This window comes from Populus nigra, chromosome 11 (assembly GCF_951802175.1).
Source record: "Populus nigra chromosome 11, ddPopNigr1.1, whole genome shotgun sequence".
Lineage (NCBI taxonomy): Eukaryota > Viridiplantae > Streptophyta > Magnoliopsida > Malpighiales > Salicaceae > Populus > Populus nigra.
In genome coordinates this window covers 11,166,249-11,182,594 of record NC_084862.1, presented here as the reverse complement: position 1 = coordinate 11,182,594, position 16,346 = coordinate 11,166,249, and the positions used below count along the sequence as shown (strand labels likewise).

Genomic DNA, 16,346 nt, shown 5'->3' with positions numbered 1-16,346 from the left:
TATGAATGTTAGGTCAAATAAAGACTAAAAGACTGTTTGGAAATACAGTCAATCACATGGTTGGCTGCATTTCCATATATGATCTAAATAAATATGATTCAAAAGTAAATGATTAACATTAATACAAAGAAAAATAAAGATGACAAACTAGTATTAAATCAAAAGACTTCCAAAAGCTTTTGACCTATTATTATCGCTATATCACAATTTTAATAGTTTTTCTTTAATCGTCACCTTTGTTTCACCGCCACCATCACTTGAAAGTATATTATTGTATTTATTATTATATTATTGTTACTGTTAGTTTTAAAATTCATTCTATTCCTAATTTCTTGAAATGAAAATATATTTTTCAATTTTCATTCCGATTCCGTTCCAAATATCCAATTTCCAGAAATAGAAAACACCTAGAAAGTTCGAAGATGTTAAAGAACGTGGATGATGTTGTTGGGCTTGAGGCTCCCTAGGCAGGGCCCTACCAATTCAGCTCGATACTGATCACAGGATGAATCTTATCCATGCGAGTTTAACTCTAAATTAATTGGGATCACATGCTAAAATCCCGCCGCCCATCCTTATATTATTTACCATCTGTCCACGTCCGACCTTTCCACTTCCTCTACCTTCACGGCCTTGCTACATACCCTTCGATTGTTCTTGTTCTTGGCACAAAACAAGATCACTGTATTAAATTGGGAGTCAAGATAGTATAACCAGAGATGAGGAATCTATCCTCAGCAACTTCAACAAGGAGCAGGAGTGTACCTACACCATGTTGTAGCAAGGTGGGCATAAAGAAGGGGCCATGGACACCAGAAGAGGATGAGCTCTTGGCAAACTACATCAGGAAAGAAGGTGGAGGGCGATGGCGCACGCTCCCAAAGCGGGCAGGACTTCTTAGGTGTGGTAAGAGCTGCCGCCTCCGCTGGATGAACTATCTCAGGCCTTCTGTTAAGAGAGGGCGTATTGCCCCAGATGAGGAAGATCTCATTCTTAGGCTTCACAGGTTGCTTGGTAACAGGTATCTGTAATATTCCCTGTGTAATGAGCGGATTTTATGGTCTCGGGGTTGCTGATTCTTTTCTCTCTATTCCCATCAGCTGGGACATCCATAATTAGGTTGATTTGGATCTCTCTCTTGTTTTTAGTTTATTCTGTTTTTTTTTTAGGGTTTTGTCATGCTCTTCCTTCCTCAAACTAAAAACTAGAAAGCTTGACTTTCGATTAACACTTTAAATTGTCTCAGAAACGTAATTGTTGGGCTTTAACTTAAAAGGGTTTCCCCTTGTTTATTTCTCTTACCTTTCGCTTAGCGATCCGAGGTTCTATCATCATCATGAATCATGATGATCCGATCTCCATCTTTTTTGGAACACCTCTATATTCATACATGCATGTACGTGTGTGCACGTATTTATGTTTTTTTTTTCTTTGATAATCGTCGTATTTATGTTATTCTTCCTTTTGTCTTCTTTTCTGGTTCCTATAGCAACAGCGTTCTAAAACTAACTCCAATGTATTGTATTACTTTATTTGTCAACGTTTTACACAGTTCGATTAATAGAGAATAGAGAGTAGATGGGCAGATTTAGGGCTATGGGAAGTCGCCTTTTGGTTTTTGAATTTGAAATAACTTAGATCGATGCTTGCTAGTTAGTAATTTTGTCTGTCAATCTTACTTTTGTTTGGTTTTCCTTCTTGGAACAGGTGGTCTTTGATAGCTGGGAGGATACCAGGGCGCACAGATAATGAGATTAAGAATTACTGGAATACCTGTCTCAGCAAGAAGCTCATTAGCCAAGGAATAGACCCTAGGACTCACAAGCCTTTAAAACCTAACCCCGATTCCTCAGAAATTGCAAATGTTCCAGTCCAGAATTCTAACCCTAAATCTTCTCCACTGGATGAGAATGGGAGGGTCTATCGAGCTGTAGCCACTAGGGTAAGTGAAAACTTTACAGCGACTAACCTGGATCAGTCTCCTAACCAGGTTGCTGCTGATGCTAACGAAAACTGGCCAAATCGTGATGGTTTTAATATGGAATCATTACAAAGTGGTAATGGACGAAAAAATGAAGATGATTTCATTGAAGATATTGGAAATGAGGACACTTTCTCATCATTTCTGGATTCCTTGCTCAATGAAAATGTGTTCGTGTATCAACAACGACAACAGTTACAGCAGCAAAATATGTTTGGACCTTCTTTTAAGCTTGCGGTTTCTTCTTCACAAATTCTCAGTCACGCAAACATTTGGGAGGCTGAAGTCTCGCCTCCAAAGGCAGCCTTAGGTGACAAATAGTCTTCCAGTTTGAACTCAATCCTGCACCAGTGCTTAAAGAAAATCAAACGGGTGTGATTAACGGTATGTACTAATGTAATTGTATTGTGTTGTTCCAGTAATTCAGTGTGCTTATTAAAATATTCTTGCTGTTCGAAATTCTACGTGTGATGATTGTGTAAGGTAAAATGTATCACGAACTATATATAGATGCATTGCTGTATATATGAACTTTGTTCCATACTATCCAAGGTCAAAGTGTTCTAAGTCTTGCAAATTATGAAATGTATGCGGTTCAATCTCCCTCCCTCCCTCCTTCTCACACACACAAACCCTATTTTCTTTAGTTCATTCGGAAAGTCTGTGGATCAGACTCCTAATTATGACAGCTAATTCTTATCGATATGTCAGTGAAAAGGTAATTAATACGAGGAAATTTCTTTACTAATACAACATAAACAAGAACATCTATAATTACATTAATGTTTTTGTTGGCACTCAGAATAGACGACAAAGACATAGACAAAGGGAGCTGATATAAGAAACCATATTCTCACTAAGTTTGGTTTGACCTAAAATTTAAGGTAGTTTTGGATATTTAGCCTTTAAAGGGCATAAATAAAGAGGGGGGGCGGAGAGCAAAAGGAAGCTTTTCTACTTGGGGAATGATTCGTCAACAATGTTAGAGGAATTTGGTGTAGACATTCACATCTATTTTCACATAATTAATAAGCAAATATTTCTGTGTTGAAAATATACTACTAACTGGTAGTCCCACACTACCATTTTAAATGTTTATAGTACTGTATTTTAATTTTTGTAGCCGTGGTGCGTGCAGGCGCGTTCTTAAAATCTGAAACATCCATGTCTAATTTCACAAAAAGTGTGTAATACCATTCTATAGTTTTATATACACTGCATTATGTTAGCTGTAGTACACGCATGGACTTTCTTTCACTATTCATTAACAAGTGGGGTTATTTATTTTTGTGGTTCAAATTGTGATTTTTTTTTGAATTTATTTTGCTTGAAATTGATTGTTTATTGGTATTCTTGAATCGTTTTGATGTACTGATATTAAAAATAATTTTTAAAAAATAAAAAATATTATTTTTATATATTTCTGAACGAAAAACACTTTGAAAAACAACTGCTACCATACTTCCAAACATTACCTAATTGTGTGTTTGGTAAAGCAGTGCAATATATTTTTTAATTGAAAATACATTAAAATAATATTTTTTAAGATTTTTTACATTAATACATCAAAATCATCTAAAAACACATAAAATCATCAATTTAATGTTTTTTTAGGTGACAGATAGTTTGGAAAATACTTTGAACGGTATATGTATAAATTTCTACCATCACACACCCACATATAGAAATTTGTATTGGCATAAAAAAAGAATGCTTTTAAGATGGAAACTATATACACACATACATGTACTAATATACACACTACATGTACATATATTTGCATACAAAGACAGCTTTTAAGATGGAAACTAGCCTTTGTGGAGGGTATTCCAGAACCGTATACCATTACCACTATCTGGGATTCCTGATACAAGCATGTGTTGGTTTAATACTATTTTCAAGCATGAAAATGTATATATACACCCCATGGTGCCAAGAATTGGACCCAAAATATTCACCTAAAAACAATCCCTTGAGGAAATAGACATAGACCTGAATTCAATCCCTTAGGATATTGACGAAGATAAGGTATTAATCATGCATGCTGAAGAGGGATTTATGCTTTTTTTAGAAATCACCAGGATTTATAGGATTGAGAAATAACTAGACAAAACAGAAACCATTTCTAGCTAGCCTAGCCCTAGAAAGAGTTAAAAGAGAGAACACCATCATATAGGCCAACATTATGATTGAGGACATGATCACAGCAACAATATAATTTTATCTCCTAGATTATTCCACGAACACTGCAAAACTTAAAATCTAATAACTAGAAGACATTCTATTGTCACCCTAGATTGCAAAAATTTATATCGATATGATACATTCAATAGAGTAATCTATATTGATCTCAAATCCTGAATTTAAAAAATTAAAAAATAGAATAAACTTTTTTAATTATCAATCCAAACCATTAGAATTCTATGTGATAAACATTCAACTATAACTATAGGACCTCTATGATCATTTCAACGAGTATAAAATTACATGCCAATAATGTTTTGATGCTTTAGATAAGTATAATAATTGAGTCATCAAGATAAATATTTTGCACTGAATTTTTTTATTTCAAAAAATCAAAAGTAAAAAGACTGGAGTTGAATTTAAAATAAAAGCATGCATGCCTTTCCCTCTCAACCAATGTGCAATTAGAGCCTTTTTTAAGAATTATGCCTTCACTCTTTTATCAAATTATATTTTGATTCTTTCAGTTTGATAATTATACATTATAATTATACATTTTGGTCTAAATCTTCATTCTATTCATGTTTAAGCTTTTGGTTTGACAAAAGACTTGAGAGAATATCACCACACAAAAGGATAAGAGAGGGAAAGTTATTGATAGTTCACATTCCAACAACAAAACAACTTCTTGGTGTTTATGAGTTTGCTCTCAACAAGATAAGTTCCATCGAGGTATTTTTTTTTACCCTTTATTTTATTAGAAACAACATATCAAGGTTAAGAAAGATTTTTTTTTTTGTTTAATTTTGTATTTTTTGACCAAATTATGGGTGTTTTAGGTTGAGAAAAAAAAAATTTAAGGTTCTAAAGGTGTTTTTTTAGGTGTTTTTAAGTTAAAATAATTTTAAAAATAATTTTTTGGGTTAAAAAACTCACTTCTCATTTTTCCAACCACCTTTGTTGTGGTTAGATTCTGGAAAATACAAATAATACATTGTTTGTTTTTATTATTTTTCATAATTGAAGGCCCTTAAGTCCATGATAAAAAAAAAAAAAAAAAAAAGTCAAGCATTCTTGCCTAGCTAGTATCCCCCGTGCCTGCTTTTTTAATGGGTTTAGTGCATTGTCCACCCAAGCTTAACAACCTAGTCTATTTTTAAACTTTATATTTTTCCTCTTAATATGAATTTCAATTAAATAAAGTAGATCAATTATAGATATGTTTGTGATGTCTATCCTAGTTGTCTTTAGAATTTTTTTAAAAAAATATTATTAGAAGAAATTAATTTAGAATATTTTTACTTGTTTTCAAGTACTGAGATTATAGTTTTTTTTTTTGTTAGTAGTTGTTGTTTGTGTAAAGTTCTTTGTAATAACTTTTTTTGAATTTTTTTTCTTAATTTTTATTTATTTTTTTATGCACTTGGATTCTAAAAAGAAATTGAACTCAACAAGGTTTATGTATCCTGTGATATGTTTAGTGTGTTAACATGTATTATTAGAGAGATTCTAACAAGTTTTATGTATCATGTGATATGTTTGTTGGGTTAGCATGTATTATTAGAGAGATTTAAAAAAATAAAAATAAAAAACTTTATCACAACAACGCTATTAGACACTTTGAATCCATTCCTGTAGTGGAACGAGCACGGGCAACGAAGCTAGGGAGTCGTATAAAGTTGAGGCAGAAAATAAATTACTGTACCCAGAGATCCCACCTCACCTTGTTTTATTTTGTAAATTTTACTTTTAATTTCCTTATTTCTAACTTATAAAAAAGTTGAATTGCGCAAAATGATCTGATATTCATAGTAATAATAAAAAAAAAATACTGCTAATCTGCTACAAAATTTAGTAAGTCATTCTTCTGATCATATAAACTAAACGGTTAGAGATCTTATTGAATGATTTTGTTAAGTTCTTTAATGGGAAAAACCAAATTAATTACAATTTTTTTTTTTATTTTTGACTAAGAAACTTGTTACAACGTAGATCCAAGGTGAAATTTTGAAGAAAATTGCCATCGAAGATATTTAATGTCGGAGACACTCAAATATCTTTACTTTTTCAGTAAAAAAGAAAAATCCAGATTTTTTTGCAATTGGGAAATATTCTCAAGGACAAAGGTATGGTGTAGCTTTTTTGTGTCAACACCATCAAAGGTTAGGAGTGTATTGTCCTTTTCGACAACACTAAATTATGAAAGGTAGATGGATTTTACTACGCATGTGAGGTTGATACATGTGTGTGTGTGTGTATTTGACTCGTGGGTGGACTTTGTTTAGGTCGATGCATGTTTTTTTTGTTGCTTTTAATGTAGCTCCACATCCAATGGAGGTAGTAGCTAGCTAGCTAGCTAGCTTACTATACGTCATCCTCCATCTACCTCTCTTCTCTCTATATTTATTCTTCATAGCACTTGAAAAATGGAGAAGTTGATACAACACAGAGCATAGTAATATATAATTCTCTACTCTAGTTAGGTATCTAGACAAGAAACTCATTCATGTTTCATGAAGTAAGAGATGAACATGGAAAGGGAAAGGGAAAAGAATTACGAAATACTAAAGACACTCTTGAAGTCTCGTGGTATCAAATAACTAATTCAATCTAATAATTTAAATTGTTATATGAGGTTCTAAGATATGATTTATAGTATTCTCTAACACATCTTCTCAAGTGAAAGTTTTTTGAACTTGAAACTTGCACAAGTTCATATTACCTTGTGTTTGATTTTTTATTAAATAAATAGAGATTGTGAAATTCAAACCCGTGACTGCTTAGTCATCAAGACTCTGAAACCATGTCAAAAAATTAATTCAAACCGATAGCTTAAACGATTAGATAAAATCTTAATATATAATTTATATTATTTTCTAATCATAGGAAGAGAAAGAATATGCATGTTTACTGGCAAATTAACACTGTAAGCTGTAGGTATAAACCAAGTCGTATAATCTCTAAGAATTCAATAAATTAAAGAGAAAGGAGACCAATCTTCGTTGCCAACACACACATGTAATCATGTAAACTAAGTAATGATCAAGCACAGCATCAATGGAGGGGGGAGGGGGGTTGTGTTGAATTCATTGCAAACTCACCTGGAATTGGACACATGAAGCTCTCAGCCACTCGTCAGGTTGTAAGGCACCAAGCATAATTAAGGGCATCATTGTTTCTCCGTTGCGCTATCAACAAAACTGAAAGTACAAATTTGTGGAAGAGGAGAGAGGAAATTTTCTGGGAACCCCAAACTTGTGGAAACGTACATGGAAGAGCCCAAAATCTGTAAGTCAGTGAAGATCAGGAGGTGACTTTTTGAAGACATGTGGAACATAGCGTGTACGCTTTCTAGTGAAGAGAGAGAGAGACCAAACATTCTGACATGAAAAATAACGCTTATATATGGGAATTTTTTTATTATTATAAATGGAGGTGTTCAGTGAGTTCATGTGTACATCTATTCATTTTACAAATTTTAAAGTTAATAATTATATAAGTTTTTAATATTTAAAAATATAAAATTAGTTTTAAAATGTATTTTAAAAAAAATATTAAAATAATATATATTTTTATTTTTTAAAATTTATTTTTAATATTAGTATATTAAAATAATTTAAAAATATAAAAAAAATTAACTCCAAGCAAAATTAAATTTTTAAATTTTTAAAAATTCCAGTTAAAACGCAAGGCAAACACATTCTTAATTAATAAAAAGAACAATTTCTTAATTTGATATCAAAGTACATATTTGCTTGTTGCTGGTCCTGGTTACGGGGTTCTTTTTTTTTTTGTGGAATTTCCCTTTTTTTTCTTCATAATTTCCTATCATTACAAAAAAAAAAAAAAACCTTAAAATGCATGAAGAATTTACAGTGCACCTTAATATAAATTACTATTCACTGCAATATGCAATAGTATAATTATTATTTTGTCCAATCAAAAAATTCAATAGCCAAGGATAAAATGATTTTTTTTTTAAGAATCCATTAATCATTGCAAGATTAATTGGGGATAATTAAGTTTTTTTATATTTTAAACGCACAATTTAATGATTATATTATTCTAAAAGGCAAATTTTTTTAAAAGATTGCAAGGAGAGATTCGATCTTTTTATATTTTAAAGATATAGTGTAAAGAGTGTATTATTTTTAAAAGAAAACAAATGATAAACTTACAACGGGGGACTCTTTTTGCCTTTCATGTTGGTTTTTGTTTTTATAATAAACAAGTTAGTATGAGGTGATTTGGTTTTCTAATTAATATAAATATCATTAAGAAAAGGTTGCTCACATGCTCCAGCAAATGAGCGACGAAACATAGCCTTCAAGTGGTAAGGGTGGTGTCATTCCACCTCCAAATTGGAGCCGTGTATGTGCACAATGACGTGGTGGTTAGGTTCTGGTGGATTTTTTTTATTATTTTTTTTTTCTTTGCTAAAATATAAAGATATTATTTAATTTGTTTTTTGTTTTCAATTTATTTCTTATTTTTTTTTATTATTTTTTTATCTATTTTAGATTGATTTATTTTTTTTAATTTTTTCCCTTATCATTTGGTTTTATTTAATTTTTATATTAAATTTGTTCCTCATTTGATTTGATTGCTGTTTTTTTTAACCCTTTTTGTAATTAAATTTTGTTTTTAATTTCATCTCTTATCATTTGATTTTGAATTATTTTTATATCAATTTTAATTTTTATTCTTTTAATTGTTATTTTTTTTTGTTTTAGATCCTTTTTTTAATTTTTTAAATCTTTTTTTAGATCTATTTTTAAAATTATTTTTTTTAATTTTATCCATCAATATTTAATTTAAACATAATCTCCTGTAAAAAACATGTTTGCGCTTCAATGGTCTTTAACATTTCACACCTAACCATTATCTAAAAGAAACTATTTCCCACGTGTTCGTACAATCTAAACAAGCATTCTTAATTTGTATTTAAAGGAAACATCTTTCAACCTTTAACCTAAAATTCTTTGAGAAAGAACTCACCTTTCATGATTATTGGTTTCTAAATAACCAAACTTAATTCACTTCTTTAACAAATACAAGCCAACCACAAACCCTAGCTAGCCACATGTTCCATGGACCCTAAACAAAAACATTCCATGCTTGAAGAAATATAAATTACCAACATCCATGCAAGAACCCTAAAGATGTTTCCAAAAGAGTTATGGGACCATGGTTAAACCCTAATGCTCTTGCAGCAATAACAAGAACATGGAAAAACTCTCACTTCTAAACCTAATGATCACCTAGCTCGAACCAAACACATAAAGCACATCATTAATTTTCATGTTATTAACACCAACATAGCTAAGAAAACTCATTTTTTCATGATTTTCAGACTCAAACTAGGTCTTTTACCCATATTATCATCAAGCATTAACCAAGAATACTAAAATAAGAACAAAGTATAAAGCCACACATCATGTTAGCAAACCATGTTCATGTTGAAAGATCATTGCTTTGCATGTCATCATAATCAAAACTGGTTACTTGAGGTTAAAACCACATACAACAAAAGCCCAAAACAATCAAATAGAAAGATTGAGCATCAAGGAAACACACGGGATAAGCGTACCTCAAAGGGTGTTGCTACTGGCGCTCCTGTGAAATTTTTCCAAGAACTAAAAAAAGCTTCCACGGTTTCTTTAGGAGGTTATAAAAGTTCCTTGAGGTCGTTGCTAATTCCTGTAGCACTCACCATTGTCCCATGTGAACTCAAGGAATCAAACCAAAAATCCGAATAAAAACCCTGATAGCTACTGTAGTCGAGTTTTTAACCTTTCTGTCCAAACCAAGATTAGCCCTCCCCTAAAACTTCTATGGTGGTGTTATAATTCTTTTAAACCCTTGTAAGCCTTCTTTTGAAGTCTGCAATCATCTCAAGAAAAAGCTAAAATGACTCTGGTAGAGCTACCTTGGTTGCCATGACCCGAGTGTGTTATTTCTTCCTTCTTCTCTCCTTTTTGTTCCTTTCTTTTCTTTTTCTTATCTTTTCTTTCTATCTCCTTGTTCTTTTCTATCTTTCTAGCCTTCCCTCTCTTCCTCTTTATCCTCTCTATCCTTTTAACATTTTTTTTCTACTTCTATTTCTGCCTTGTTACTGTCTAGTATGTGTCTTTGTGGGGCTTTTTATAGGCGAGAATGAGCGCATGAGGGGTCTTGAGCTAGCGAGATCAAGACCTTTGATTCCTGAGAAATGTCACATCGTTGGTTGCAGCTCACAAATGTCCTTGCCTGAGTTGCAGACTGACAAAGTTGGGTACACAACTGTCTTGTAGGTTTTAATTTGCTGTTTTGGCAAAGGTTTTAACATGAGTTTGCAGAGGGTTTCAGGGCTACAAAAGACCGAGAAAAAGGGCTGGTGTTACAGGTGGTATGTCAAGGGAGAGGTCGCTGTCTTCATTGTCTGTGGTTCGATGAGCGTAGAAGAGCATTAAATGGCCTAAAACATGATGCTCGCGTAAACTAGCTGCGTGGGGGAAGAAGACAGATAAACAGAGATGTAACCAAAAAGATGTCATTTTCCTGTTGCAATTATTATTTGTTTTCCCTTTTTTATTGTAACGACGTTATTTCCCATGAAACTCACCATTTCGTTTATTTCATTTAAACGGACACGACATCGTTTTTATCTCGTGTAAATTAAGGTTTTAGGGTTTGGTCTAATTTGGACTTGGAACTTCAATCCCCTTTCTATTTCGGTTTACGGTCTTTAAGGATCTTCAATCCAGTCCTAAATTAGGCTTTATTTTTACAAATCCTTTTAATTTTCCCCTAATCATTCTGAACTTGGTCCCTATATTTTGGCATCTATTGCAAAATGATCCTTAGTTCCTCAAATTATGTAATTTCAACCAAATTGGCTTTTTATTTCAAAATTCTCTTCAAGTAAGTCCATGTTCGAAATAAAAAAAATATCCTTTTAATTTCATTGTCTTTTCACTTTAGTCTTTGGATCTTTAATATTTTATTTTTGGTTAAATTGACTTTTAATTTTGATTTTTTTATTTAATTGAACCCCTTATTTAATACAATCTGATTCATAGATTTGACAAGTTTATCTATCGATATGCTATGTGTTTTTACTGTTTTTGGTCTTTTAATTGTTTTTAATTTATTTATTTTTATTTAATATTGGATTGGATGAGAAATGGACTGCATTATTGATCCTTATTTGCTTTTTAGAGATAATTGTCTCAAATAAATGTTTATTTTTAAGTTGGTATTTAATTCTGTGAGCATCTATTTTTATCATAAAATTAAATAAAAAAATATAAAAAAGTTATTAAACTCAATAACATCCATGACCTAGGTCGCGAGGGGAAGGCCGATTCAATATGTTATTATCTCAATATTTTTTAAAAAAATAAATTATTATTTTGAAGTCTTTTTAAAAAGTAAATCATGTTTTTATCAATTATTAAGGTTGTATTTGGACTTATAAAATCAATTGGTTTAAATCAAGCTAGTTCTCACGTAATTTTATTAAAAACTTGAGTTGAACAAAAAATTAAATTATAAGATTTTAAAATTAATCCTTAGTTAGGTTTAATAATATTATTAAAAAAAAAAATCATATTCATCCGTGACCAGGGGATGCTTGCACTAAAATCAAAATCCACTAATGATTCACCTAAATAATTAAATTTCCTTCCACCTAGAAGTGTGGACTTCGCTCATCCGTCTGTCCTTTCTCCTTCCTTTCCATCCTTTCAATTTTTCATCTTCCCATCCCATCATTCCTCTTCTTCATCTACCCGTCCAAACATAGTATGTTCCCACTTAACTAGGCATGAAATGTGCCCATGTACTTTCATTGGTATGTGGTGCTTCAATTCCATTGAGAAACTCAAAATCCATTAATTTTTTTTCATTTTTATATTTTAAAAAACAATTCGTTTTTCTAAATATTATAAAAAGAAGCCAAACATAGCTTTCATGTCCTGAAATTACTTTCTAAAAAATACCTATTTGTGAATAATAAATTTCAAAATTACTAAAAATTTATATGATTATTAACTTAATAATCTTAGTATGGTTATTAACTTCAGGATCTCAAAAAATTAGTTAAAAAATTAGTCAAAATATGTATAAACAAACTTGAATATTTATGATTAAAAAAAACACAAGAATGGATTAAAGGAAAGAAAATAACTGAATACCCTAAAGTGTTTTTTAAAAAAAAAAAATTGGTGAGCATTGCTTCTTCTTTTCTAGTAGAAGGCGAGCCATGCTTTTGTCAAAAAGAGAAGGGGGGGATTTCACAATTGCCGTTGAATCTGAGAGAGAATAAATCAACTTACCACATAATTGGATGAGCACGCACGCACGCACTCACTCACTCACTTCCACCTACACAGGAACAGCAGGCCCGTGCTCTATCTAACTTCCAAATTATGTATTCCCTGCTAGAAGCTCCCTTGGCAGCATTAATTCAGCTACTCCTGATGTTCCTGAAAGCGCTTTCATGATCACAAAGACAAGGAGATTTTTTTATTATTATTAACATGGATAAACAAGCTAACTTTCATGCATTTTGACTAATTTTATAAGTCCTGAAATTAATGATTATATAAACTTTCAGTAACTCTAAAATTTATAGGAATTGATCTGATAACCTTTAAAAAATAAACATAAAACTTAACCAGATTAGCGAGACTCTTTAAAGTTTTCAAGGAGATATTTTGCTCCTGAGAGACATCAATAACTTGCCTCCTCACCACACCTGCGGTGCCAATTCGAGTCGCACCTTCTCCTGGGCCACTAGGTTAGCAGACAAATGAGCACCAGGAATCGACTAGAATGATATATTCAAGAGAATTTCAATTTAAAAAGAGTGGCAATATTTCTTGAAAATAAGGAGAGGGAGGGAAATACCCCAAGATTGTTTGATAGAAATCGAAATATGATATATGCTTCAAGAATCTTGATTTCATACATAAACAAAACAACAACAAAAATCCTTCTGAACATGATTTTGAAGAAATAACCCAATAGTTTTTTTCCTCTGGAACTTTTAGGCGATTTTTGTTCTTCAGACTCGACATGATCACTGGCAAGGCAGGCCCTTTATAAATACTTCTGAACATGATTTTGAAGCTTGTTACGAGCCCGACCCAACTACACTAGAGTCAGGCCCAGCTAGAAGTGTAAGCCAGATTTCTTGTACTGGCCCATTTTAAATATTTATTTGTAGTGGATACTGGTTAGAGGATTGTAGAAGTTATTTTTAAAAATTTATTAAAATAATATATTTTTAATAAAAATTATTTTTTATAACAGTATATTAAAATAATATAAAAATATAAAACAATAATTAATTTAAAATAAAAACAATTAAAATTATTTCATGAAATGATGGTTGCACCGCTGCCTCAACACGCACACTCCCACTTTCAATAAATTAATACAATATTTTTTAAGCATTTTTAATTAATGCATTTAGAAAATAAAAATTTATGCATTTGACCCCAATTTTTAGAAGGGTGAAATACATGGTTGGTTCATGTTTTTGGATTTTGTCATATTTGCTTCTTCATGTATATAAAAATTAAACCGAAATATATGAGAATATATATATATCACATGGACCTACTATATATTTTATCTCAATTTTAAAAAAAATCTTGATCATATTTAACTATTAGGTTATGTTTGGTACAAAGGGAAAGATATTAGGTTAAAAAACAATTCTTTATGTTTGGTAAAAAAAAATTAATATTATATTATTTGTTGTTTACTTCAATTCTAGACCACAAACATATATTATTTAATTTTTTATAATTTTATTTAGTTTAAATTTTTCTTATTTTTATTATTGAGATACACTCCTACCCATAATGTTTTCAATTTTTACCCAATATCCTTAAAACTTCTCCCCTCTATACTTTTTATACCCTTAATATATCATTTTTAAACCTTATCCCCTTGACATTTTTTTTTCTTAGAGATTTTTATCTCATACCAAACAATATCTAAAGCGATGTTTGGAATGAATTTTGGAGGAGGAGAAATTTTAAAGAAGCTTGACATCCCCTCTATTTTTTTAATTTAAACTTATTTTAGTTTTTTTTCATTTATTTATTTTTTAACTACAAATTTATATTATTAAAAAACAATTTACAACCATATTTAATATAAAAGTCAATAAGTAATTCACAATATACTGCAGGCTAGATTAAAAATATCTTAACTCTAAAAAAAAAAATGTTGTTATCATGTTTTTAAAAAATAATAAAAAGTTATGACTCGCATCATAGATATAATTGGATTTAATAAAATATTTTTATTTAATTATATAATAAAAAAATAATAAATAGACTAGGTTCTTTTATTTATATATATATATATATATATGATCATAATAACCGAAAAACAAAGAAAAACAACTTTTCAAAAACAAATCATAAAACTCAATAAAAGTTATCAATCTTAATTCTAAAAAAAAATAGATGTTGTTATCATGTTTTAAAGAAGTAATAAAAATTTATTTAATAAAATATTTTTATTTAATTATATAATAAAAAATAATATATATATATATAATGATCATAATAACCTGAAAAACAAAGAAAAACAACTTTCCAAAAAAAAATCATAAAACTCAATAAAAATTATCTTTATAAATCTTGACCTCCTTTCTTTTTATTTGATAAACAAAAAATTAAAAGGAGAAAAAATAAGAAGGGTAATGACCAACTCCAAAAATAAGGGTAAGTTACCCTCCAAGGATGTGGGGAAGAAAAGAATTTTATTCGATGGGAAAAGTTTTATTTTGTGCGTCTCCCCTTGAAGTTAATACGGTATTATTCTTTGTTTCTTTCCCACTTTTCATTTTAGACCACAAACATATATTATTTAATTTTTTTATAATTTTATTTAGTTTGAAATTTTTCTTATTTTTATTATTGAGACCCACTTCTACCTATAGTTTTTTTTCTAATTTTTACCAAATATCTTTACAAATTAATATGAATGTAATTCGCATTTTATATTTGACCGATTATCTTTCAAAATTCAAATAGTTAATGCTTCTCATTTTATATTTGGCCAATTAATTTTGGAAGCACTAATTCTCACGGTCGGTCCCACATATTAAAAATGAAAATATATAAATTTTTTTTATATTAGCATATTAAAATTATTAAAAAATATTTAGTGATTTTTAACGACATGAATGGTAAAATACCACTTTAATAGAACCTTTGTTGTTCAACAGAACCTAAAATTAGTTTTTTTATAGCCACATTGTGGCAACATGATTTATTTTTTCTCTCCTCTCTTATTTTTTGACGAGCCTTTCTCTAATTATCTTAAGTTTCAAAGAAAAAAAATATAAAACAAATGAAGTTTAGGAGTGAAGTATAAAACCCTAAAAAACCAAGACTAGGAATGAAAAATTAAAACTTTAAGGACAAATTTGTAGTTTTCATGAAAAAAGATTGTTTTTTTTTTATAAATTAATTTGGTCCTTTGGTTTCACTTATTATAAACTGATAAAAACTAATTTATGATTTCCAAAATCAAACATTGATTTAATTTCAAGATATTTTTTAACATTGGGAATAAGATGTAGCATGTGAATCAAAATAAATCATTGGACTTAAAACTATGTGAACATAAAATTGAACAATGAAATTAAAAATAAAAATTGTAACAAAACAAATATTCAATGATTAAAAAAAATGATGACTTAGGCACACTGCTTCGGTGGAATGGAGTTTTTTTTTTCATTTTTCTTTGAGTTTATTTTGTAACTAGATTTGTGGGCCCGTTGCATTCTTTTTATCGTTTTAAAAAAGATGCATATACTCGATTGAGCAAAATAGAAAGGAATAATCTAATCAAATAATAAAAGAACAAACAATAACAATTAATGGATCAATTTAAACAAAAAAGAGTCATGGGACTTGAAAAAAAAAATAATGGTCATCGAAACAAAAACGGTGATGAAGTTAAAATTCCAGTCATTCAAATAAAAATAAAATTAAAAAAAATCAATTTGCTAAATGAGCATATCAAATATGCAAGTCAAGTTATGTGAATGAGATAAACGAACAACAACAAAAAAATCTGAAGTTCAATTTTAAACAAATCAAATATAGAATGATGAAATTGAAAAAAAAATAGAAAACCAAGCAAGTCAACCAAACTCTAAACCCGATAA

The 16,346-nt window shown here is 30.1% G+C and overlaps 1 protein-coding gene and 1 long non-coding RNA gene across 2 annotated transcripts; one reads left to right on the top strand and one right to left on the bottom strand.

Moving 5' to 3' along the window:
• Nucleotides 1-556: 556 nt before the first annotated feature.
• Nucleotides 557-2,566, top strand: LOC133668237 (transcription repressor MYB5-like). Its single transcript, XM_062088010.1, has 2 exons — nucleotides 557-1,021; nucleotides 1,708-2,566. Exons 1-2 carry the CDS (start codon nucleotides 720-722, stop codon nucleotides 2,300-2,302), a joined length of 897 nt encoding a protein of 298 aa, XP_061943994.1. The 5' UTR covers nucleotides 557-719; the 3' UTR covers nucleotides 2,303-2,566.
• On the bottom strand, nucleotides 2,062-7,538 carry LOC133668238 (uncharacterized). The gene is made up of 2 exons (XR_009833657.1): nucleotides 7,267-7,538; nucleotides 2,062-2,334 (listed from the first exon to the last, which is right to left on the bottom strand). It is a non-coding gene; the product is annotated as an uncharacterized LOC133668238 (long non-coding RNA).
• Between the last annotated feature and the right edge of the window lie 8,808 nt (nucleotides 7,539-16,346).